This window comes from Bubalus bubalis, chromosome 8, assembly GCF_019923935.1.
Source record: "Bubalus bubalis isolate 160015118507 breed Murrah chromosome 8, NDDB_SH_1, whole genome shotgun sequence".
Classification (NCBI taxonomy): domain Eukaryota; kingdom Metazoa; phylum Chordata; class Mammalia; order Artiodactyla; family Bovidae; genus Bubalus; species Bubalus bubalis.
In genome coordinates, this window is record NC_059164.1 from 111,749,160 (window position 1) to 111,772,197 (window position 23,038).

Sequence of the window (23,038 nt, forward strand, 5' to 3'; positions counted from 1 at the left end):
AGTACTGCTTATTTTCATGACTGTGATAAGGCACTGAGGTTCTGTAGGAAAATGCTTTCTCAAATGTGTCGGGATGAAGTGACACGTCCTGGCTGTGTCATTAGAAGAGGGGATATGAAAATGTAGCCCTTGGAGTTGCAAAGAGTCGAACACGACCTAGTGACTGAACAATGAAAATGTAGCAAGATTTTGGTAATTGTTTTAGGTGGATGATGAGTAAAGGGCATTGATTATATAATGCTCTTCCTTTCTGGTGTATGCTTGAGAAGTTTCCTAATTAAATAACAAAAAAGTTGATTCAGACCCTGGATGTGATACCCATCTTCTCAGGTCCACTCACTCACCCGCCCCAGCTCCTGCTGACCCCCGACTGTTAGAGCCACTTGGTCCCAGAGCAGCCTCGCTCCCTGCAGCCGGCCCTGGCTCCCCTGCTGCTACTGCACGGGCTTTTCTATAAGGGATATGCCCCACTTTGGGCTGGGGCACAAACCCCAGGTCTACCTTTGCAGACACGCACCCTCTTCCCTTCTTCAGCTGTAAAGTGAGCACAAGGGCATCTCCCTTACAGATCACTGCAGTGGGATATCCAGCAAACTGCTAGACACAGGGCCTGGCTTCTGCTAAATGTCCAATAAATATTACCTATTACTCCCGTGATTACCTCGATTCGATCACACCACTTACCAACTTAAAATCATCAGTGCATGCATGCTCGGTCATGTGTGACTCTTTGGGGCCCCATGGACTGTAGCCCACCAGGCTCCTCTGTCCATGAGATTTCCCAGGCAAGAATACTGGAGTAGGTTGCCATTCCTTTCTCCAGGGGAATCTTCCCTACCCAGGGATGGAACCCGAGTTTCTCCTTTGTCTCCTGCATTGGCAGGCGGATTCTTTACCACTCAGTCACCTGGAAAACCCCAAACTATCAGTTCAGTTCAGTCACTCAGTCGCTCTTTGCGACCCCAGGGACTGCAGCACACCAGGCCTCCCTATCCATCGCCAAATCCGAGTTTACGCAAACTCATGTCCATTGAGTGGGTGATGCCATCCAGCCATCTTATCCTCTGTCATCCCCATCTCCTCCCACCTTCAATCTTCCCCAGCATCAGGGTCTTTTCCTATGAGTCAATTCTTCGCATTAGGTGGCCAAAGTATTGGAGTTTCAGCTTCAGCATCCGTCCTTCCAATGAACACCCAGGACTGATCTCCTTTAGGATGGACTGGTTTGACCTCCTTGCAGTCTAAGGGACTCTCAAGACTTCTCCAGCACCACAGTTCAAAAGCATCAATTCTTCGGTGCTCAGCTTTCTTATAAAGAAACCCTCACATCCATACATGACCACTGGAAAAACCATAGCTCTGACTATAGGGACCTTTGGTTCCCTACAAATTCCTGACAAGGTCAGAGTCCTGACTTCCTGCAAGAGGACCCCAGCACAGGGCCCCGCATCTTCCAGCCTCAGCTCCTCTCGCATCCCTGCTTCCCTCGTTTGCCATGTGGCTCCATGCCTCTTAGCTTCTGCACCTGCTGTCTCAACCTGGAAAGGTCTCACGCTCCCCTGGACTCTTGGGGCAGCCTCTCTGAAGGGCTGGTGCAGGCTCCCAGCTTGGACTCCCCGGGCCAGCTTGTCTTCACCCTGGCTCTGATCACACTGGACTGTCATCAGTTGCCTTGCTAGTTCCCTTCACCAGCCTGTCAGCTCCCTCACCAGCCTGGGGTCAGCTCTCCCAGGGGCCTGCTCTCTACAATCAGTACAAGATGACCTCACCCAATCCTCCATCGGGCCACTTGGCTTCCAGACTGAATATCAGAAGCGGATAGATACTTTGACTTCTGCCTCAGGGTGTTTGCATTCACTGTATTAAAGTCTGCTGGGCTCCTCTTAAAAGGGCAGATTCTGACTCGGCAGGTCCGGGGCCCAGCCCGAGACCATGTGTTTCTGACACATGTCCGGCAAATGCTTCTAGTCCCAGGACATGCTGAACTGATTCCCTCCCACCCTCTGCTGGGCTCCAGCCAACTCATCCTGGGGTCTCAGCTCAAACTCCACTTTAGAGGCCATCTCGCCCCTCCCAGCGCCCGGGCCTCCTCTGCAGTCCCACATGCGCTGTGTGAGGTCTCCCCGACCAGCACGGAAGCCCAGGTGAGCTGCATAAGTGCCGCTGGGCTGAAGGACAAGGTGCAAGCCCCACATCTACACTGCCTCATGTGAGCTTGTGGCCCAGACTCGCGGATGGGGTGGGGTGGGTGGGAGGAGCCCTACTCATCCACCCGGCACACTGGGGGACTCACCGGATACCCTCACCCACCCAGTCCACCTTGGCCAGACCCAACTAGCAAGCGGATCATCTGGGAAGGCTCATCAGGACTGCCCCTTCCTGTGCGGGCTGCCCCCCGCCCTGCTGCGCCCAGCTCCTGCAGCCAACACACCAGCCTCTGCTCAGAGCAGCCTCCAGCTCACCTGTTCTTCTCTCAGCAAAATTAAGAGAAGGTGAGCGCAGACAGCACACCCGGGGAATGAACTCCCGCGTGAAGCTCTCATCACACAAATCGTGCAGAGCTCTGAGGGCTGGTCCAGCTTCTCATCCTGGTGGGTCCCCTCTGCCCGGCTCCCAGGCACACCCAGAGCCTTGTCCTCCACCACTGCCCACCCGCACACAGGAGCAGGGCCCACCGATGGCCTCGCCCGGGTCAGGACCCCCCACCCCCAGACGTTCACAATTGGGGTGAAGCCACACCCACGCTGCAGGGTGGGTGGGCTGGGAGCCTCCCCTCCAGGCCCAGACCAGGTTTTTCCGTGTCCAGGGCACCGAGACTCTGGGACAGGATCGTGTTCTCTAAGACAGCGACAGAGGCTTGTTTTCAATCATTTTTTTATTCCACGTCAGCCTACCTACTCTATCCTTCCTGCCACCCCGAAGTCTCCACTTGGGCCCTGGCTCATCTCGCCTCGGCCACGGTGGTTCTGAATGGGGGGCTGCTAGCCTTAACAGGGCGACCTCTCAGAGGCTGAGCCTCGGGACCTGGCTTCAAGGGCCTGGGGGCACCTGCAACAGGCTCCTGCCCGCGGTCCTCGGTCTGGGAGGAGAAGGCACGGCGATGTCCACGCCTGCAGAGATGCTGCTTCTCCCGGTCTGGCGGCGGCTCAGAGTCGGGCCGAAATCATGTCCTTGGCAGGGCGCCTGGTGACCATTCTCACTTCGTGCCCCGACAGGAAAAAAAACAAAAACCAACAGTCCCTTCTTCAGCTAACGATTCCTCAGAAGACGATCAAATAAAAGGCAAAAGGCAACACAATTTGGCAAAGGTTTCTTAAATTTTAAATTAAAAAAGGAAAAAAATGCACACAGAATTCAACTTGCCTGCTTTGAAGAAATATATTAAAGATGGTGAAAAGTTAAAAAAAAAAAATCAAACCCCAAATAACAATAAAAATAGATGTCTCCTCTGTAAAATTCTGAACTAATCTACTGAGTCATTCATATGTATTTAGTATTCAGGGCATGAAGGCAAAATACCAGAGTATAAAAAAATTAAAACAAAACTAACCAAAACACTTTGAGATACTGCCTGTGAGCAAGCCCGCCAGGCTCGCAGCTGGCGTGGGCCCCGCCAGTGACCACTGGAAGCTTCGCTGGGTCCGGTCCCTCCCGCACTCGCCCTCTGCAGACCCCCACGGCCTTCAAAGTTCTTCCTTGGTTCTGCTCAGTTTTGTGGCATGTTCTTCTATAAACTTGCTCAAATGCTCCAGGTCTCTGTTTCCGTCCTCAAATTTAATTGGGTTCTTTTTGTCCCCGCTGGGGGCGAAGTAGATGGTGGGGAAGCCCTCGACTTTGTAGCGGTCACTGGTGACGTCGTTGGCCGTGGCGTCCATCTTGGCGATGACCAGGTTCTTGTGGCCCTTGTACTTCTTGCCCAGGGAGGTGTACACCGGCTCCAGCTGCTTGCAGTGCCCGCACCAGGGCGCGTAGAACTCGATGAGGACGTCCTTCTTAGGGTCCATCACGATGGAGTCGAAGGTCTTCCCCACCACGACCTTGACCGGCCCCTTGTTGTTCTTGGGCACCGGCTGGGATTTGATGACTGGCTTCAGTTTTCCTGCCAGGAAAAGCAAGCAAGGGGGGGGTGTGAGAGCCGAAAGGCCAGCCCCTGGTGGCCGCGACTGGACCAGGGAGGAAGGCTGGCCCGACACGCAGGAGGCTGGGGCAGACAGACGTCACCACGGCCAGGCTGGGCCTTGTCTGCAGAGCCCAGCCCCTGGTTCTGATTCCCCCAAATCCTGTACTTTCCAGTCCCTGCAAAGGCCAGAGGGGGTGCAGATGACCAGTCGCACCAGAGACCTAGCAGACACGATCCTCTTTCAGAGGGGCAGTCACAAGAGAGGCTGCCAGTACAGAGGGGTCACTAAGAGGGCAGTGTGCAGGCTGGAAGCCTCAGGGGGCAGCAGACTGAGCAGACAGGTTGGGCAGAGAGGTCTGCCCACCTAGCGGGGGCAACAGCGACCCTGAGCCATGTGCTCAATCAGATCAGAAAGACACTGCATTCGAGGCCAAAGCAAGTTTCCCACATACAAGAAACTTATCTGTTGCACTTTAATTTTTAAAATAAGTTTTTTTGAGATTTCTAAGACACCTGTTTCTATTACAAAAAGAAAAGGGAGCAAAGAACGGATTCTCCCATTCCCATGCTGCGCACCCTTGGGTCCAGGAGGAAGCACAGGCCTGGGTCCCAAAGACAAGCTGGCAGGGGCTGCAGAAGCAGGGTGCGGGTGTGGGTGTCGGTGGGTGTAGGTGGGTGTGAGGGTGGCGGGGTGCGGGCCCACCTTTCTTGAAGGCGGTGACGAAGTCACGCAGGGCGTCGGCGTCGAAGTCGTCGGGCTCCATGGCAAACCTGCGGCCGCCCTCGTCCAGGATGGCCGCGTTCACCTCCTCCCCGCTCTCGCTTAGCCCCAGGTCCTTCAACTCCGTGGCGAAGTCCTCCTCATCGGCCACGGCGAAGGTGTACTCGGGGAAGTCCTTGGCCACCTCCAGGACCTTGTTGCGCCAGAACTGAGTGGCTGAGAGGGGACCGAGGGCTTGGGCTCAGGGCTCCGGGGGCTGGTCCCGCCCGATCGTCCCCGCGGCTTGAGGAGGGCCGACGGGACTCCCAGCCGCCCCCCTGATCAAGCGGGGAGGGTAGGCGGTGGCGACTCCCCCAGGAGGAGGAGGAGGACCCCCGAGGCCGTCCTAACCCGCACCCCCCAGCCCAGGGCTCACCTGCACGGTAGTCAAAGCTGAAGTCCACGCTGTAGTAGATGACCACCAGGGGACGCCGCGTGTACCGCTTGGCGTCCGCGGCCTTGCGGTGGCCAACCAGGGGCAGCGTGTGCTTCACCACGTGCTCCGCGATGGCCGCGGCCTCCGTGGAGTCCTGCGAGAGAGGGGCAGGTGAGGCGCAGCTGTCTGCCACCGGCCTGGGGTAAAGTCTGCCCCTAGGGACGTCACGGGGCTTCCCTGGTGGCTCAGAGGGTACAGCGTCTGCCTGCACTGCTGGAGACCCGGGTTCAATCCCTGGGCCGGGAAGATCCCCTGGAGGAGGGCATGGCAACCCACTCCAGTACTCTTGCCTGGAAAATCTCATGAATGGAGGAGCCTGGCAGGCTACAGACTATGGGATCACAAGAGGCGGACACAACTGAGCAACTTCACTAGGGACATCACAGGGGCCCTACTCCCCCAGTGAACCCCAAGTGAGCCTCTCGGGTAGCCAGGGCGCCCTTCCCTCTGGGTCAGGGCTGGCTGACCAGGTCAGTTGGGATCTGCTGGGGGGAGGCCTGGCTCCCAGATGACAAAGGTGCAAAGGTGAGCTGAACTGGGCACAAGGTCTCACGTTCCTCTGGCTGAACCCCATAGCAGCCTGTCGGGGACACTACAGGATGAGATGATCAAAGTGGCCATTGGGGCTCTGGGCTCTGCCTGCAGAAAGCCCATCCCTGACTACTGGTGACAGAAAGCCCGGGGGGCCTGGGGAAGAGCATGGGGCCAGACACCTGCACCACAGATGTGGAACCTGAGGCCTAGCAGGGTGAGGCCATCTGCCCAGCAGGAGAAGTGGTGGATGACCACCTCTTTCCCCTAGAGTCTGAGTCCCATCTGGATGGATGGTCAGGGAGGTAGCAGGGACAAGACACAGCAGGCAGTGGGGGCCTCTTTCATCAGGATGGCCCTGGACCGCCCGTTGCGGAAAAGACGAACTCCGGGGGCTCCCAGGATGTATGTGCTCCACAGCGGAGCACTCGGCACCCACAGGGCCAAATGGGAACTCAATGCCTGAGCCCTCCTCACTCACGTCTGCAGCAGACTGTCTCCTCACCTCCAGGCTGTGTGTGCTGACTTTACATCTGGCTTCATCTTATCCGTCCTGCCCTTGTCTTCCCTTTGTCCTAACGCCTAGATCCATTTTTTAAAATTGCATGTTATGTTACGTAAATTTTTTACAAAGCAGCCCTTAAATAATTCTGGGGACAAAACTGGTATATAAATGATACCAGTACATTAATAAAAAATGGTGAATATAAGATCAGGCAGAAGCAAAAACAGCAAAGTAGCAGTGATGTGTTTAACAGACTGTGGATCTCAACCTTTCAGGGTCAGGGGCCCCTTCAAGAATCTACTGAAAATTACAGACAGACCCCTTCCCTGGGAGCAGGCACACCACACAGAACTGTGTCTGGTTCCCATGGCCCCCAGATCTCAAGTTCATCAGGGCTCCTCTGTGGACCCAGAGTCAGTATCTCTGGATAACAGAAAAGAAGCCGGAGGGGCAGGGGTGATGAGACCTCTCCCGTATGTCTTGGTTGGGGACAGAGCACACCTGCCCGTCACCTTAGTCTCCTCCTAACCGGCTGTGGGACCCTCTAGGCGTTAGTTCACTTCTCTGCATCCCAGTCTCTGTCAAGTAAAACATCTGGATTCAAGATGTAAAGTCAAAGTTGCCTGGTCGTGTCCGACTCTTTGCGACCCCACGGACTTTGGGAATTCTCCAGGCCAGAATACTGGAGTGGGTAGCCTTTCCCTTCTCCAGGGGATCTTCCCAACACAGGGACCGAACCCAGGTCTCCTGCACTGCTGGCAGATTCTTTACCAGTGGAGCCACAAGGGGAGCCCAAGAATACTGGAGTGAGCAGCCTATCTGGCCTCCAGCGGATCTTCCCAACCCTGGAATTAAACTGGGGTCTCCTGCACTGCAGGCGGATTCTTTACCAACTGAGCTATCAGGGTAAGGTTTCCTCCAAATGAGAGTATCTGTTCCATGGAGCTCAGGGCCCCTGGGAAGCACTTGGAACATGAAGTGGGACCCAAGCTCACCCACCCTTCTTGAGATGAGTGTGTCACCTCTTTAGGAAGACTGAGAGCGGGGGGCCCCGAGGAGGAAGGAAAGGCCAGGTCCACAGGCCACACCCACAGCTCTACCCAGTGAACAGAGCGGCATGTCAGTGCTTCGTAGACCTCAGCACCCAAACCGCCTGCCGGCGAGTGATGCTTCTCTCCGATGGAGCAGCACGGCCTGGCCAGGAGCTGGCCCATCACCAGGTATGGAGAGGGGGCCACCCTCCTGCAGAAGCAGATGGAGCTGCGCCAGGGCCTCAGCCCCACGACCCACCGGGCATGTGAGGACCCCCCCATCCCCGCCCCTCCGTGACCCTGACCTGACCGAGAAAACTTCAGGATGATCGGACGCCCCAGGGCTGGCACCCCTCACCCACCTTGATGTCCATCACGTAGCTCTTGGGCTCATATTTGGACTGGAATTTCTCAGGCTGCATGACAACCAACTTCCCCAGAGAGACTTTCAAGAACTTTGCTATTTCAGTGCTGAAAGTGTGGTGGAATTTGTAATCCTCTCTCAGGCTGTTAGCTGAGAAATTGACAGAACGATAAATAACACACAATTTATTAAATTGCTTAAATGATTTAGATTCAACTCTACCCACATCAGCCAAACCAAATGCCCAGAAAATGGTGTAATTAACCATGAACGCTGTGTGGATAATATCCAGAGCTTAGACACTTGAAAGGAGTTTGGATTAAAAAACCTGGTATAGATGTAATACCTTAAAATCTATGTATGTCTGAATTTATTTTTAAAATAAATCTGAAAAAAAAAAGGAATAAAAATAAACGATCAGAACCTTCACAGAAAAACTTCATCTCTTGGATTGACTGTGGTCTCTGACGCTGAGAAGCACATTAACCCAGACCGCCAGCCTGACCCTCTTGAGTCTGGCATGAGAACCCTCTGTCTGCTCAGGAGCTCACTTCTCAAGTGGCCCATTTGGGCTGCAGTTTTTCTGCTCTATGGATATGTTGTGCTGTACTCAGTTGTGTCTGGCTATCTGTGACCCCACAGACTATAGCCTGTCAGCCTCCTTGGTCCGTGGAACTTTTGCGGCAAGAATACTGGAGTGGGTGGCCACTTCCTCCTCCAGGGGATCTTCTCGACTCAAGGATTGAACCTGCGTCTCTTGAGTCTCCTGTATTAGCAGGCACATTCTTTACCACTGTGCCACCCGGGAAGCCCTATGTATTTTAATTTAAATTTTGGGAAACTCCCAATGCAACCCCGCGGAGATACTCTAGAATGGAGGCTGGCAAACTTTCTTAAGGACCGGAAAGGAACTGTCTCAGCTTTGTGGACTCCATGGTCTTGACAACTCAACTCTGTGCTGACTAGCATGCTGTGTCCCCAGGGAACTTACAGAACCAGGTGAGGGCCGGGTTTGGCCCGTGGGCCAGCCTATCAACCCCTGCCCTGGACCCCGCAGGGGCACCACCTTGGGCCTCCTGCTCTGTCCTCACCAAGGCCTCCAATCCACCCTGAGCAGAGTCTGTGGTCCCAGGAGGGCAGGCCTGTGATTGGGTTACCGAACAGGCAGCTGAGGGCACGGCACGTCTCAGGGGAAGCAGGGCGCAGTCTGGACAAGCTCACGGACAGACCTGGACTCAAATCACAATTTTCGAGCCACTAGCTGTGACTTGAGGCCTGCCAGCTGCTCACCACCCTGAGCCCCAGTCCCTCCTGTAGAAACAGGTCAGGGAGCTCTCAGACCACCGTTAAGAACAAAACAGCCACCCAGAGGAGTGTTGCAGGTCAGTCTCCCATCTGTTCTAAGCTGCCAGACACGTGGGTATCTGTGATCAAGTGGCCGTGGAGGAGACAGCATCACCTCCAGAGCTTCCTGCCCAGCCCCCTCGCTCACAGACTCCATCCTCCTGCCAGGACCCCCTCTGCTCCTGCCCCGTCAGCCCTGTGTCCCTGGGGCTGTCTCTAGTTCCTTACCCGAAGTCCACGCACCAGGCCCCGTGACTGTCACCCCTGCCTGAGCCTAACCCGCCCGGCCACAAGGGGCCACAGGCATCAGACTGGATGTGCAGCGGCTGGACGGGCAGCACTGGGGCCCCCCCAGCCCTGAGCACCAGCACCCACGTATTGACACGATCCCTGGGGATCTACAGGCACCCAGATGTGAGGTCTGGGGCTCTGTGGCTGCCTGTGGTCCTGGGTGGACGAGGGGATCCCCTCTGCAAGTTTTTAGCACAGCTGGATGACACGGTTCCTGAATCAGTGAAGACTGAGTAAGCACGAATGGACTTCAGCTCCACTGTAACTTTTACAACGTCACTCTGCAACTGACACACGCACAGCTGGGACCGTGCGGCACAGACATTAACACTAAGTGGCAAGCAGGGCATTTAACAGATCACGATTACAACTTCCAAGTAGAAAACCAAGCCGTTGTGGCGTGTACGATGGGGTGAGGGGTCCAGGGGACTCAGGAGCTGCTGGGGAAGACCAGGAGGAGCCTGACTGTCCCCCGAAGACCGTCTTTGGTTCATCACCCAGGGGCCATCCAGGGCGGTGAGGACCTGGCCCCCATGGGACACTGCTGAGACGTGTTGGTGGTTAACTTCACCTCCCAGACCAGCCTCACTGGGCACTTGGCATCACCGGGCACTTGGCTGAGCACTTCCGCCACTTTATCTCCACTAATGTAACAACCTTCCATGCAAGACAGGTCTCCCTGTTGGCTGTGAGATCTCCGGGTTGACCGAGTCACTGACTGCCCACTCGGGGCGGCTAACCACCCACAGAACAGGGACTCCAACCCAGGTCTGACGCAGAAACCCTCCTTTCTGGTCAAGACCCTCCCCCGGCAGCTGAGCTGGCTCTGGGAAGGGGCCCCAGCAGAGGAAGGAGGGAGGTAATGACTTTGGATGAACTTGACTGGGCCCCTGCCCTCCTTTCAGACCCAGGAAGGAAAGAACACAGCCCTCTCGTCCGCTTCCTGAGAGATCGCATCACTCACGTGCAGTTAAGGCAACCGAGAACCAATCCCCAACCCCAGAAAGGAAAGCCCGTTCCCACACATGCAATCTCGATCCTTCCTCAAGCCTAGATCGACGCCCAGGAGTCTTATACAACATCAGTGGCCCCAGAAGGCCTGGGTGCGGGCACACTGGCCTGAGACCCGTCCTCACCCGCATCCTGGTACAGCTGGTAGGCAGGGTCACTCTCCGACTTAAAGACCCCGATGATGACGACGTCGTCCCCGTCCTTCAGGAACTCCTGGACCTGCTTGAGGGCCAGGATCTGCTTGGAGGGCGGCCCGGACTGCTCCATCATGTAGTCGACGATCCCTGGAAGCAGAGCGCACGCCTGAGAGGGGCTGGGGGCTCGGGGCTCCGGGGCGCCCGGAGGTACTGGGAGCTCCCCTCATTGGGCCCAGAGGCGGCAGCAGCCCTACCGTATTTTTCCCGTGGGCCGTTGTAATTGAAAGCCTTCCCCTTGCGGAAGATCTTCAGAGTGGGGTAGCTGGAGACGTCAAACCTCTTGGCGAGATCTGTCTCCGCTATGGCGTCAACCTTCGCCAGGGGGATCGGGGGAGAGCTCTTACTCAGCTCTTTGGCGGCCTTTTCATACTCGGGGGCCAGTTTCTTGCAGTGTCCACACCTGTGAGAGTGAGCAGCTCTGTCAGGAGCCTGTTCCAGAGTGGACACAGCCTCCCAGCTACAGGATGCGCAGACACCCAGCCTGAGTTCCCGGGTGACTTGCAGAGATCTGCCAAGCCAGAGAAGCCCCCAGGCAGATAGTGTGGAAGCCTGACGTGGGCTAAGAGATGGGAGAGGCCATGACAGTTCTGTTGGTTGGACAGCTGGAGGGGGGAGTTTCAACCTATCCTATCCCCCAGCAAAGACTCTAAAACCACCCCTCCCAGCCGCGCCCACTTCACTCGGTGCACGGTGGGCACTTGGCACCTGCCAGCTCCTCGGCTGGCTCTGCCTCACGTGCAGGGGTCTGTCTCCTGCCACCCCTGCCCCGAGCTGCAGCGGTACAGGATGGGCCTAACCAGTATCTGGTCACGGGAGACCGACACCATCTTACCAGGGAGCATAAAACTCTACCAGGATGATGTCGGCATCATTCACCACTTCATCGAAGTTGTCCTTGGTCAGCACGAGTGTGACTTCTGGTGGAGGCGTCCAGTTCGGCTGGGAGACCTCTTTGACCTTGGCCACAATTTCTGGAAGAAACCCCACAAGACTGAGCACGTGAAGGCCCCTGGCTCCAGGGGCAGGTGGGGAGGGTAGGGAAGAGAGAACACAGGGCCACAGAACAGGACACGCTTGATTTCCTGAAACCCAAGCCCATCTACTGCAAGGAGATCAAACCAGTCAATCCTAAAGGAAATCAACCCTGAAAAGTCACTGGAAGGATTGATACTGAGCTCCAAGACTTTGGCCATCTGATGTGAAGAGCTGACTCACTGGGAAAGACCCTGATGCTTGGAAAGATTGAAGGCGGGAGGAGAAGGGGGCCACAGAGGATGAGATGGTTGGATGGCATCACCGACTGAATGGACCTAAGTTTGAGTAAGCTCCGGGAGATGGTGAAGGACAGGGAAGCCTGGCGTGCTGCAGTCAATGGGGATGCAAAGAGTCGGACATGACTGAGCTACTGAACAACAAAGCCCATCTATAGCCAGGGCCCCTCCGCAGTTTGGGGACCACAGTGAAGAGCCCGAAGGTCCAAGGTTTCCAACCACCACCCATCACATGTCCACACACACTGCTCAAGGCAGTCTAGCCCAGCCTGATGAATGAGACTGTTAAGTGCACCCCGAAAGGTCACCTCACAGTGTTCAACCGCATATGCCTAGTAATAGTTTGGGGAGCATTCCTCTCAAGGCATACAAATACATCTGTGTTTAGACACGCACACGGAGCACTGGCACGTTACACACAGCATAAAATTTAACTGAAGTTGAAAAAAATGGGAGGAGCAGTAGCTCCAACGCCACCCAGGCTGCACCAGCATCGCCTGCGAAGCAGTTGTAAAAAGGCCCACTTGTGGCCTAGGTGCCCGGAGACTAAATATATGCTCACAAAGCACTTCCCAAGTGGTTCTCAGGAGCAGCGGCTGCCCACTGTTTCTCTCCCTTTGTGGCCCTAAAATCTGCCAAGGAGCCAGGTCCGAGAAGCACTGCGGCAAAGCACCAGCTTTCAGACTGGAGCGCGAACAGCAGTGCCTCCTGGTGGAGGCAGACCGAGGTCCGGGAGAGGGGGGCCTCAACTCGGGGGAGCCCCCTTCTGAAGACACATGGGAGGTCTGGCGCCCAGGGAGCCCGCTGCGGCAAACGCTGCCCTCAAGATGCCAAAATGGACCACGTTTCTAGCTGTGAGGTGTCAAGGGCAGACCCATCCCCAAACACACACACATGCCTGCACAGGTCAGACTCTTGAATGGCTCGAAGGGAACCTTGAGATCAAGTCCACGTGACTCACGCTCGGATGAGGAGCCCAAGGCCCAGCCAGGGGGGCCCTTGTGGGGGACACAGGGCTGTGCGATGGCAAGAAAGACCCCAAACCTACTCGGTGCCATGCCCACTGTGCCACACTGGGAGTGGAAAATACAGCAGAAAGCAATCTATTTTTTTAAGCCTTCAAAATGCTGAAGGCTACCACAGTGTTATCTGTCCATTCATTTAATGAAACTGATGTAGTGCCTGATGCGAGTCAGGTAGAGCTCCAACAGGCCTGGTTTTAGAAATGCCACCTGGTCCCATGCACCTGGTTTCAGAAACACCAGTGGTTCTGTGAGCTCTGGACCCACGGGCTTGGCCAGCCCTGGGTGCTCATAAGAAAGAGACTATTGAGATGGACCCGACGCTCACTGAATCAGAAGCTCTGGGCAAGGGCTCGGCAGTCTGTCTCAGAGAGTCCCCCACCCTGCGCCCTGGGTGTCAGGCCCAGCTAGACACTGGTCCACGACACTAGCGAGGCCCGTGGCCTTTAACACAGTGGCTCCGGATCTTGAATTTCACGGCTGTCAAGTGTACCCCCTTCTTGTCCAGGACAAGCTTATTTTGATCGGAGTCACCACGGACGTTCCAGTAGGTATTGCTGCCAGTCCACTGGGCTGGGCTTCCTCTCTGTTATCCAAGTTGCCCTCCCCTCAACCCCTCCCCTCTCCCTTCATGGGGAAGGGAGCCCCGGCCCCCACTTCCTCTGGCGGCTCCGGGCCCTCACCTTCCTGGGTCCTGGAGCCCTCGTAGTCAACCTCCTGGCCCTTCTTCAGGATCTTGATGGTGGGGTAGCCACTCACGTCAAACCTGCTGGCCAGCGCCGACTCTGAGGTCGCGTCGATCTTGGCGACAGGGATGGGAGGGTCGTTCTCCTTCAAGGTGGCGGCGATTTTTTCGTATTCTGGAGCAAACTGTTTGCAGTGCCCACACCTGAGAATGAGATTTCAGGGCGGAGAAGCAGGTTAACTATACCCAAGGAGGCTTAAATCCAGCTGTATGCACAAAAACTGGGGCACTGGAACCAGAAACGTTTGCGGTTAGCGAGAAACGCAAAACGGGGGAGGCTGAGATGGCCCGAAGTCGAACAATCCCAGGGTGAATCCCAGCTCCACCGAGGGCAGGTACTTTCAAGATCTCCACACCCCCATGTGAAGAGAAAACTCTCCCTAAATGATGCTGTCTTTTCCGCTCGTCTCAGATGTGGATGGCGCTACAGGACCAACAGTGATGTCAGCATTCTGATGCTGACGAGTAAAGGTGTTACTGCCACTTAGAAATGAATTTTTTCCATTTTCAGTTTTAAGTTCCAATGTGGTAACTACTGATAAACATGACCCACATAACAAGCTAGCTGAGGTCCTCAATATTTAAGGGGTTAAGGTGTCCTGAGACCAAAATGCTTGAGAACACATGATCTATAAACCAGGAATGAGGTAACCTCACAGGTTTGCCCTGAGGACTGTTTAGAGACTTTATACGAAGCATCTCATACTATGCTGATCAGACAAGATTATGTATATCTTGACTATTTTTTTTCTCCCAAGTGGACTGAGGAGGGCAGGAGAAAGCGAAGACAGGATTATGAGATGGAAAAACAGCAGGAGAAAGGTGGGAGAAGGAGCCCAAGAGTCACCACGAGCTGCCCGATGAGGGTGAAAGATGGGAAAGGGGGGCCGGTCCCCACAGGGTCCGGTCTGCGTGCAGCTGGGCGGAGGGGGGGCTGAACCTGCACCAGGGGACGCATCTGTCACCCCCGCAGGGCTGTGTCGTCACAGCTCGTGAGCCACCCGCAGCTGCAACTAGCAGAGGACGTGTTCACGTTTTTAACCAACTGGACCTGAAACGAGGCAGGGCGCGGGTCCTCACCACGGAGCGTAGAACTCCAGCAGCACCGTGTCTTTGTCGGCCACAAAGTTATCGAAGTTCGCATCGTTTAGGATCAAGACGCCGTTTTCCTCCTTAACTTCCAAGTCATCGTCGTCGTCATCGTCATCCTCGTCCTCCTCCTCGTCCTCCTCGATGGTATCCTCTTTGTCAGAAGAATCTGTGCAGAAAACACCCAGGCAGGTTAGGAAACTGATGACCTTCCTCCTTAAGTCTTCCCAGGACCCCACACCCTCACAAAATGGTCATGAGTCCTGAGTGGTCCCTGAGGGTCACCACCACGAGAAGAGGCGGTGACCGCGGGCCTCCCGGAGCCCATACATCTGCATGTGGGGTGGGCACCTCAGATGTCACTTAAAGGAAGGTGATGGCTAAAAGATGGTGAAAACTAACTACAGGTCTAGAATTTAGTCTAAACACTGCAGCAGGACTTGGGGGTGAGGTGGGACTGGCCCCCTCTCAGATGGAGCCCCCCCGGCCCAGCACAGAGAACCCTCCTTCCCGGCACACAGGTCTGATCCGCCCTGCAGCAAGGCCCCTCACCCACATCCAAGCTGTGTGTTCGGGCTCCTCCCTTTGTAGGTCCCCCCCACGTCCGTGCTCAAGGTCCAGGGTAACTTCTACAGATATGTTCCCCTTCCTCACCCTCTCTGCTTTCCACAGGAAAGAAGGACTTGCCTCCAAGTTCCCATCCTCGCCCCTGCGGATGACTGCCTGGCCCCCCAAATCAGTACAAACAGGAAACAAATCTTGGTTCTCAACTCTTTCCCCCTGGAGGTTACTCGGGCTGACTTTGTAAGTAAAACATGATTCCCCACCTCCCTCCTCCACACACTAACCTTTCCCTGAAGGATCAGAACACCCATGGGGTATTTTTTATGCATATCTCCTAATCCGAGATGGATTAGCAGTCCATCGTTCATAACGAAAAACTGAGAACCGCACTTGTTTCCTGTTCATACTTTTGTGGGACACCTGGAGGCAAAGTTCTCTTTCCCAGAACACAAGAATATAAGCACATCTTATCACCAACAAGGCTCGACTGGATTTGCTGCTGAACTACAGGTACGGAAACCCTGAACAGCAGCTCTCGTTACCCAGGTTCCCAGCTGCTTCCACATCAGCAAACAGAAATGCAGGTAGCACGATTTCATCAACTCCAAAGGCAGACCGTTTCAAGGGGCCCATTATTTTTCTTTGGAGATGTTCCCGGGAGAGAAACCAACACTGACAGCGGGGCTGACGTTAGGGCTTGAGAACCTGCCCGGGGACCCGGGAGCCCCCTGGGACTTGCCCTATCTCAGCACCCACCAGACCCACTGCTGCCTCTGCAGCTGCTCAGACACGCCAAAGGCTGCTCTGGGCAGGGTGGCAGCTTTGCTTGTTATCATCAAGATCTACCGACCTGTACACTTATTACCAAAAACAAGCTGAAAACCCACCCCGCCCCCCTGAGCCCCACTTCCCTCCACACTTGTCCCTTCGAACACCCACAGCTTTTTCCTTTCACAAGTCCCTGTCCTCCACTGTGGGGGCTGGAGTAAACAGCTCTAAAATCCAAACAGAAATGCCACCAACTTGAGAAAGTGCCTGTGTACCCTGGGCCAGGCTGCTTCCCCGGCCCCCCATTTTCTTCCCGCCCTCCCCGAGCCTGTCAGCACGCCCACTTCTCCAGCCACCTCGCCTCCTCCCTCCTCCACAGCGGGGGCCCTGAGGGCTGGACAGGGCCTGCAGAAGCCCCAGAGTCCCAGTGCTGTCAGCGGGAGGCTTGGGGAGAGCGATGAGAACCAGGTTCCCTGGATGCGGAAGGGGCAGGACCCAGAGGAAGACAACCGGGCTCAACCCCATCTCCACCTCCCAGGCTGGTGGCCTAAGCTCATTTCTTTTTTCCTTTAAATTTATTTATATATATTTTTTGGCCACGCAGTGAGCATTTGGGATCTTAGTTCCCCTGCCAGGGATAGAACCTGCAGCCTCTGCATCAGAAGCTCAGAGTCTTAACGACTGGACTGCCAGTGAAGTCTCAGGGAGATCTAAGGACCTGATGCTCTTGAGAACCTCTGGGTTTACACCAGCTGGCTCCAGGCTCCTGGTACTTCTAGGAACACTACCCACAGCAACTGGGCAGGGCAAGTACCAGCTGACCTCTGTTGGCCTGTGGAACTCTAATTTCGGCTTTCCAAAAGGCTGGGCTGACGGCCCCTCACCTGAAAGTCCCACCTGAAATGACCTGCATGGGGACCGCAAACCCAGGGGCTTGATGCGGGGGTGCTGTGCAAGGTTCTCTGCTCCGGCCGGGGGCCCAGGAGGCAATATACGCCTTGCCCCAGATCTGGGAACTGCTGCAGGCAGTGAGGAAGGCCCCAGGGCAGCGCAGCTGCCAGGGTGCTCAGCTCAGCCTGACAATCAAGCTTATCTGCAGGCAGATGGAAAGACTGGAGGAAGGCTGGAAAGAAAGCTCAGAACTTAATCCTCTCTTCAAGCGAGGAAACAGCTTGGGGAGGAAGAGGGACTCAGCTACCAGTTCAGTGCACAGAGATAAGGCGAATTTTATAAAAAGGAAAAGCAAAGAGGTTTCCGACCCAGCCCCAGCCCGCAGTGGTCTGCAGCACTACAGCGATGGGGTGCTCACGATTAAATGGGGACCATGAGTTATGCTGTGACAGAGCTCCTAATAGGGAACTCCTTTATAGAAACTTTTTTAAGAATGGATTTTCATTCTGCATTTTTAAGGACAAAAAAAATGACAGAACGTTCCCTACGTAATGAAGGATCCTCAAGCACATTAAGGCACAGCCCCCACCTTCCGCTGCTCCCCAAATTGCCAACAACTCCCAGGGTCGACTCCTCTGCATCTGGAGAGGGTGCTGGCTCCGTATTCCCCTGGACTAAACGCCCCCACCCCCTGCATCCCAACAAGGAAGCTATCTCACAGTTTAATGGGGAAACCACCTCTTACAGGGCTCCACTTTTAAAGCTAGACACTCTAGGACAGAGATATATACCCAAAGCCTTCCAGCCCCTTCTGGAAGGGTGCCATCCTCCTCCGAGTGCCCCTCCTCAACAGGCCTCCAGCATCATCTCTGCACGCTGCTGGGCCCATCCGCCAAGGCCACTCCTGAAATGCGGGCCCCTCCTAACCAGGTCACTGCAACCCCAGTTCACTCCCAGCAGGGCACCTGACAACACCGGATCCCACCCAGCCTGGACGCATGCCACTTCTTCCAGCATCTCCTCACCTGCATTCTCAGCTGGCGTAACAATAGACTCAGGAATAACATCATCTAACTGATCATGTTTCATGGGCCACACACTGTGCTGAGCTCTTACACAACGCTCTGAGCCCCCCCGGGGAAACATACTACATGCCCTTCACCAATGAAGAAACAGAACTTCAGTCACCTGCCCAGGAGCACAAGGCTACTGAGGGGAAGGTCTTGACCACTCAACTGCTACGCCTTGCTGGCCCATCAGACTTTCTTCCCAGGATGCCCTAAGTTTTTTTAACCTTGTTTGATAATTACTTCCCAGAAGTGAAAAGCTGGCAACGACCCACAACAAAATATCTCCTTTATACTTTTCTGGTTGGCAAGATGTGAGAACAAGTGAGAGGCCTGACAACCGCAGGCTCACCCATCAGGGCTTAAGTTCTATTTAGTAACCGTTCTTGGGGGCACTGACGGGCCCAGACACCACTGTGCTGTTTGAGTCTGACATGCACAAGAGGCGGGGAATTCCCAGGTGGTCCAGTGGGTAGGACTCCACTCATTGCAGGGGGCACTGGCTGCATCCCTGGCTGAAGAACTAAGATCCAGCAAGGGGTGCAGTGCAGCAAAAATAAATAAAATGCACAGGAAGCAAAAAAGAGGGGGGAACCCCTTAAGACTGGGACCATCTGGGGTAGAGGGAAGTGTGGTCCCGAAATAAAATCCACAGGAGGAGTTACCTGTGACAGAAGCTAAATGTGAAGGGCGAGGGATGGGAAAGAGTCAAGGTAACCACTAGAAGCCCCACTCCAACCAATTGACCACAACGATCCCCAGGCTCACCCTAGAGGCAACTGCCTCCCAGGGTCTCCAGTGCATCAGTGGCCTGTGACAAATGACAGACTCAGTCTTCCTAATACCCGCGGTGTCCATCCACGTCTGCCACTCTTCCAGGCCCCTTGAGGCTCCCCGCAAGACAGAATCATCTGATCGGAAGCAAGACAAAGCTACTCTGCTATGTTCCAAAACTACCATCCACCTCCACTGGTCCTCAAACATTAATGAGTCAATGAAATGTGTTTAAAATGCTGACCTGAGGGCCCACCCTTGCGTTCTTCCGGTAGGGTATATTCTAGGACTCTGTATTTAAATAAGCACTGGGCGATTTGGATAAAGGTCCCAAGACACACTTATAAGTGACACTGCTCTCTGGTTCTTGTGGGCAGGTGTTCTTTTCACCAAGCGCTGGTTTTCAACTTCCTTTTCTGTGTGGGTAAAGACTCTTGAATAAAACTTGTATAAAAGTTACTCAATCTGAAAGAGTATAAAGTTCGCACTTCCCTTACACACTACCTGAAAAGGGGGGTTATTTATATTGGAACAAACTCAAGAGGAAAAAACACTCTAGTTATCCAGAGAAACACCAGAGGAAGGAGTTAAGGCCAGTAATGTACCGTCCTGTTCTCTAGCAACAGCAGTCTTTTCTTACGCTTTCTAATTCTCAAAGTTCTCACACACCGCTTATTTTTAGCTAGCCGATTCCAAAGAAAAATGCAGGACCGATGGCTGGTAGTGGCGAATGTTCCTCCCAGAGCCGGCGCTTTATGGGCAGAGGCCACACTGAGCCCTAACTGCCGGAACTGGCGCAGTGACTAGCGCATACAGACGGTGCCGAATACATGCTTGCCGAAGTGCTACCTACCTCCGGTTTCCAAAAGCCATCCCTTTCCCCGTCAAACCAGAACCCTCGAGTTAACTTCTATCCAAAACTACAGACCACATTTTTCAGGCGTAAAACGCTTGCTGCCCGCGGCTGTCCCCAGGGCTCCCATTCGAGACGTCACGCCCTCGCCCTGTTTTGAAACCAGCGGCCCCTCTCCCTTCCCACTCCTTGGGCATGTGAACCTCAAATGCTTAACCAGTTCCCAAGCTCCCCTTCCCAGGAGTGGGCAGTCAGCCTGGACCCGAGGAAAATCGGAGCAGAATCAGGGCGAAGGAGCCAGCGTGCAAAGAAGGCACTTTACACCCTCTCGCGGTCCAAGCCTCGGTGGCAGCCCCGGCCTCCTCGCCGCCCTCCTCTCCCGGAACTCCCAAGCGATCCTGTCGCCCCGCTACAACCTTCCAACTCCAGCAAGTCGCTGGTCCGCGCGGCGCCCCCACCCCGGAGCGCGCGGCCCGCAGGCCGGGCCAGACGCCGCCGCCGCTCACCTTCGTCCGGGGCCCCGGCGCTCGCCACGACCAGCAGCTGCGCCAGGGCCAGGAGCAGGACGAGCATCCAGGCTTTCCGGGGCCTCATCGCGGTGGTGCTGAGCGTGGCCTCCTTGCACCAGCGGCCACCGGGCGCTCCCGAACCTCGGGCTCGGGTCTCGCGGAGCCAAGCGAGAGGGGGAAAAACCGCCCCGCCCCCGCCGAAGACCTCCCTGGCAATTAACTGAGGGGCGGGGAAAGACGCGGGCCGGCCAATCCCAGTCCGAACTGGGGCGCGGGCCGCGAGCGCCGCGGTGCGCGTCCAAGCCCCGCGGCACCACCCTCCGCGTGGAACCTCCTCCCCGGCCTCCTCCGCGCACCCCGCGGCTCGAGCGTTTAAAGCTCAGAGCGCTAACGTGAGGTGCCCCCTTCTGATTGGCTGCTCCGCGGCCTCCAATCAGCGACTGCCACTCGGTTTACCCGGAGCGCACAGGCTGAGAGAGGGAGCTGGGGAGAACAAAGGCGGCGGGCCGGGACCCGAGGGGCAGGGCCGGGCTACGCCTCGGGCAGCGATTGGCAGGCGACGCGGCGGGCGGGACCTGGGAAGCGCGAGGTGGGCGGGGCTCCAGGCGGCTGATCTGGGCTGGAAGAACACGTGTCCTTAGCGGAGCTAGGGGCAGAGGGGACATCTGAGCTTACCTAGGGGACCCCGCGAGGCTCAAGGGCTAATCGGAGGAGGGGCCTGAACTAGTCGGTTGGTGGGAGAGAGAACGGGACTCCCCAGTCGGCTCCTTGTTTGTGATCTTTTTGATTTCTGCTTGAGCGACTGAAAGTTTGCGTTTCTTTCCTGGATTGAAACACAGATTGGCTTTCAGGGCGGGGTAGCTTGCAGTAAAAGTGAATCCAGAACTAGGGTTTGGGAGAAACCTTCTTTCTAGGGTTTTATCTAGGAAAAGGCCATCAGGTGCGTGTCTAAACTTTGCTTCATGTTATCAATTTCTCTTCTGATTTTCTGCAAGACTGACATATCGGATAGGCAGTATAGTGGTTTATAGAATTCTAACTATAGACTTCAGGTTTTCCCGCCTGACAATTTAAGAGGAAAAAAACTAGGTTAAGATAATCACTTTTGTATATAGAGCCGTGATGTGTCTCGGGGTTTGAGGTTTCTTTAACACCTGGAAATTCATATACCTAGAGTTACAGAAGACAGGTCAAAAAACAAAACTGGAGAGTCTAGAAGTATTTTTCTGTGTATATAGATTGTCAGGAAGAAAGAAAGCTAACTACTCAACAGGCTTTAGCAGTTAGAAAGTTTTATTAAATTTAACGAATTTCTGTCCAACTACTGAATCTGATAGTGCCCCTCTCATTTTTTGTAAGGCAGGAAGACATTACTTAATTAACTTCAAGGACAGGGTGAGTATGCACTAAGTGATTTGTCAGAATGCTATGCATGTAGAATATCAAACAGTTCAGTATCATTTTAAGAAACTCTTCAAAAAGATAGTGTCCCAAGCCAGAATTTTTATCTTTCTTGGTAGTTTCCTCTGAATCCTTATGAAACTGAGGATTTTGAAACCCGTCTGTCCAGATGTGGCACAAATACTACCAATTTCACTAAGACCCTTTGTTGATGCAAGGTATGAGACGAAACCTCTTAAAATGCCATATATATATATGTATTTATGTATACACACACATACATGAAATCAATATCATATTACTTGTGAGATTAAAGTAATATTTACTTTTTTTAAAAAACATTTAGTGTATGACAGAAGCTTACTCAACAGCAAAACATTAGTTTATCAAGTTGAAAAGCTCCTTGGTTTTTTCTTTATCCCCAAATCTCACCCAATTTGGTTATGGGAACAAGTAAGCTGGGAGAATCTGTGTTCAGGGAGAGAGATTTTCCTGATTATCTCCAAGATCCTCATAGCTAGTTGTGAATAAAGGAAGGCTTCTGCAAAGAGCTGGCTCCTGGCTTGTCCCCAGGGCTGCCATTTAACAGTTAGATTATGTTTACAGTTCAATTTGAACATGTGCTTCAAATGCACTCTCTAGAGAAGTGGCCTCTGGGGAAATAATCTTCGCCATCTAGATAGTCTCCAGGTGGATCTGTGACAGTGTCATTACCAGCTTGGCACTTGTGTCAGTTTTCACAGGCCAAGAATATAGAGTCAGAAACCTGTAAACTGAACCTGGGCAGCTGCACATCTGCATGCCCTGAAAGCATGAGGCCAATGATCCATCTCTTGGGGACTTAACCCCTGTGGGATGAATCTGTTTCTTCTCTGTGCTGGAGAAATCAGGAACGGTCCTGACGACCCTCCCGTGGTTCTGATACAGTTCTCTTTCAGGAGAGAGGGGAAAAGCTGAAGTTTTTGAAAATAAAGGGATTCATTTGCAGAAAACTCTGCCTCTTCAGGCAAACACTACTGTAGCCAGAGATACAATTAGCATGGACTTTTCTACATTTTTAACTTAATATCACATCATACTCATTTCCCTCACGTTACCTTTTTTTTTTTTTTAAGGAACTGAGCTCTTTCTAGAAGGGTCCACCCTGACTCATGAAGATGAGAGACTGAAATGAGGTCATGCCCACACTCAGACCTCCTTTAGCTGCTCAGGCAGTTACCTGAGCATGCCTACCATATTCCTTAACTCCATTTCTTGCATAGCTGAGACCTGGTACCAGACTCTGTCATTCTCTTTTAGGGTATAATGTTATTCAGCTGCTGCCAACTTTTATTGCATCTTCCAATGATTTGAGTATTTATTGCCCTTGATGTGATTCAAAACAGCAAAATGTTCACACATACACGTGTGGCCAACCATTGAGAATAAGACTAAGTTGACATTTTTGGAGGAGATTGTGACAAGACATTCTTTCCAAGTTTGCAGATACAGCTA

The 23,038-nt window shown here is 54.1% G+C and overlaps 1 protein-coding gene across 1 annotated transcript; it reads right to left on the reverse strand.

Annotated features, from left to right (window-relative positions):
- Positions 1–2,857: 2,857 nt before the first annotated feature.
- On the reverse strand, positions 2,858–20,504 carry PDIA4 (protein disulfide isomerase family A member 4). Its single transcript, XM_006072215.4, has 10 exons — positions 20,141–20,504; positions 14,709–14,886; positions 13,567–13,772; positions 11,423–11,561; positions 10,785–10,990; positions 10,519–10,677; positions 7,746–7,897; positions 5,257–5,410; positions 4,824–5,057; positions 2,858–4,099 (listed from the first exon to the last, which is right to left on the reverse strand). The coding sequence occupies exons 1-10, from the start codon at positions 20,226–20,228 to the stop codon at positions 3,684–3,686; spliced, it is 1,932 nt and encodes a 643-aa protein (XP_006072277.2). The 5' UTR covers positions 20,229–20,504; the 3' UTR covers positions 2,858–3,683.
- Between the last annotated feature and the right edge of the window lie 2,534 nt (positions 20,505–23,038).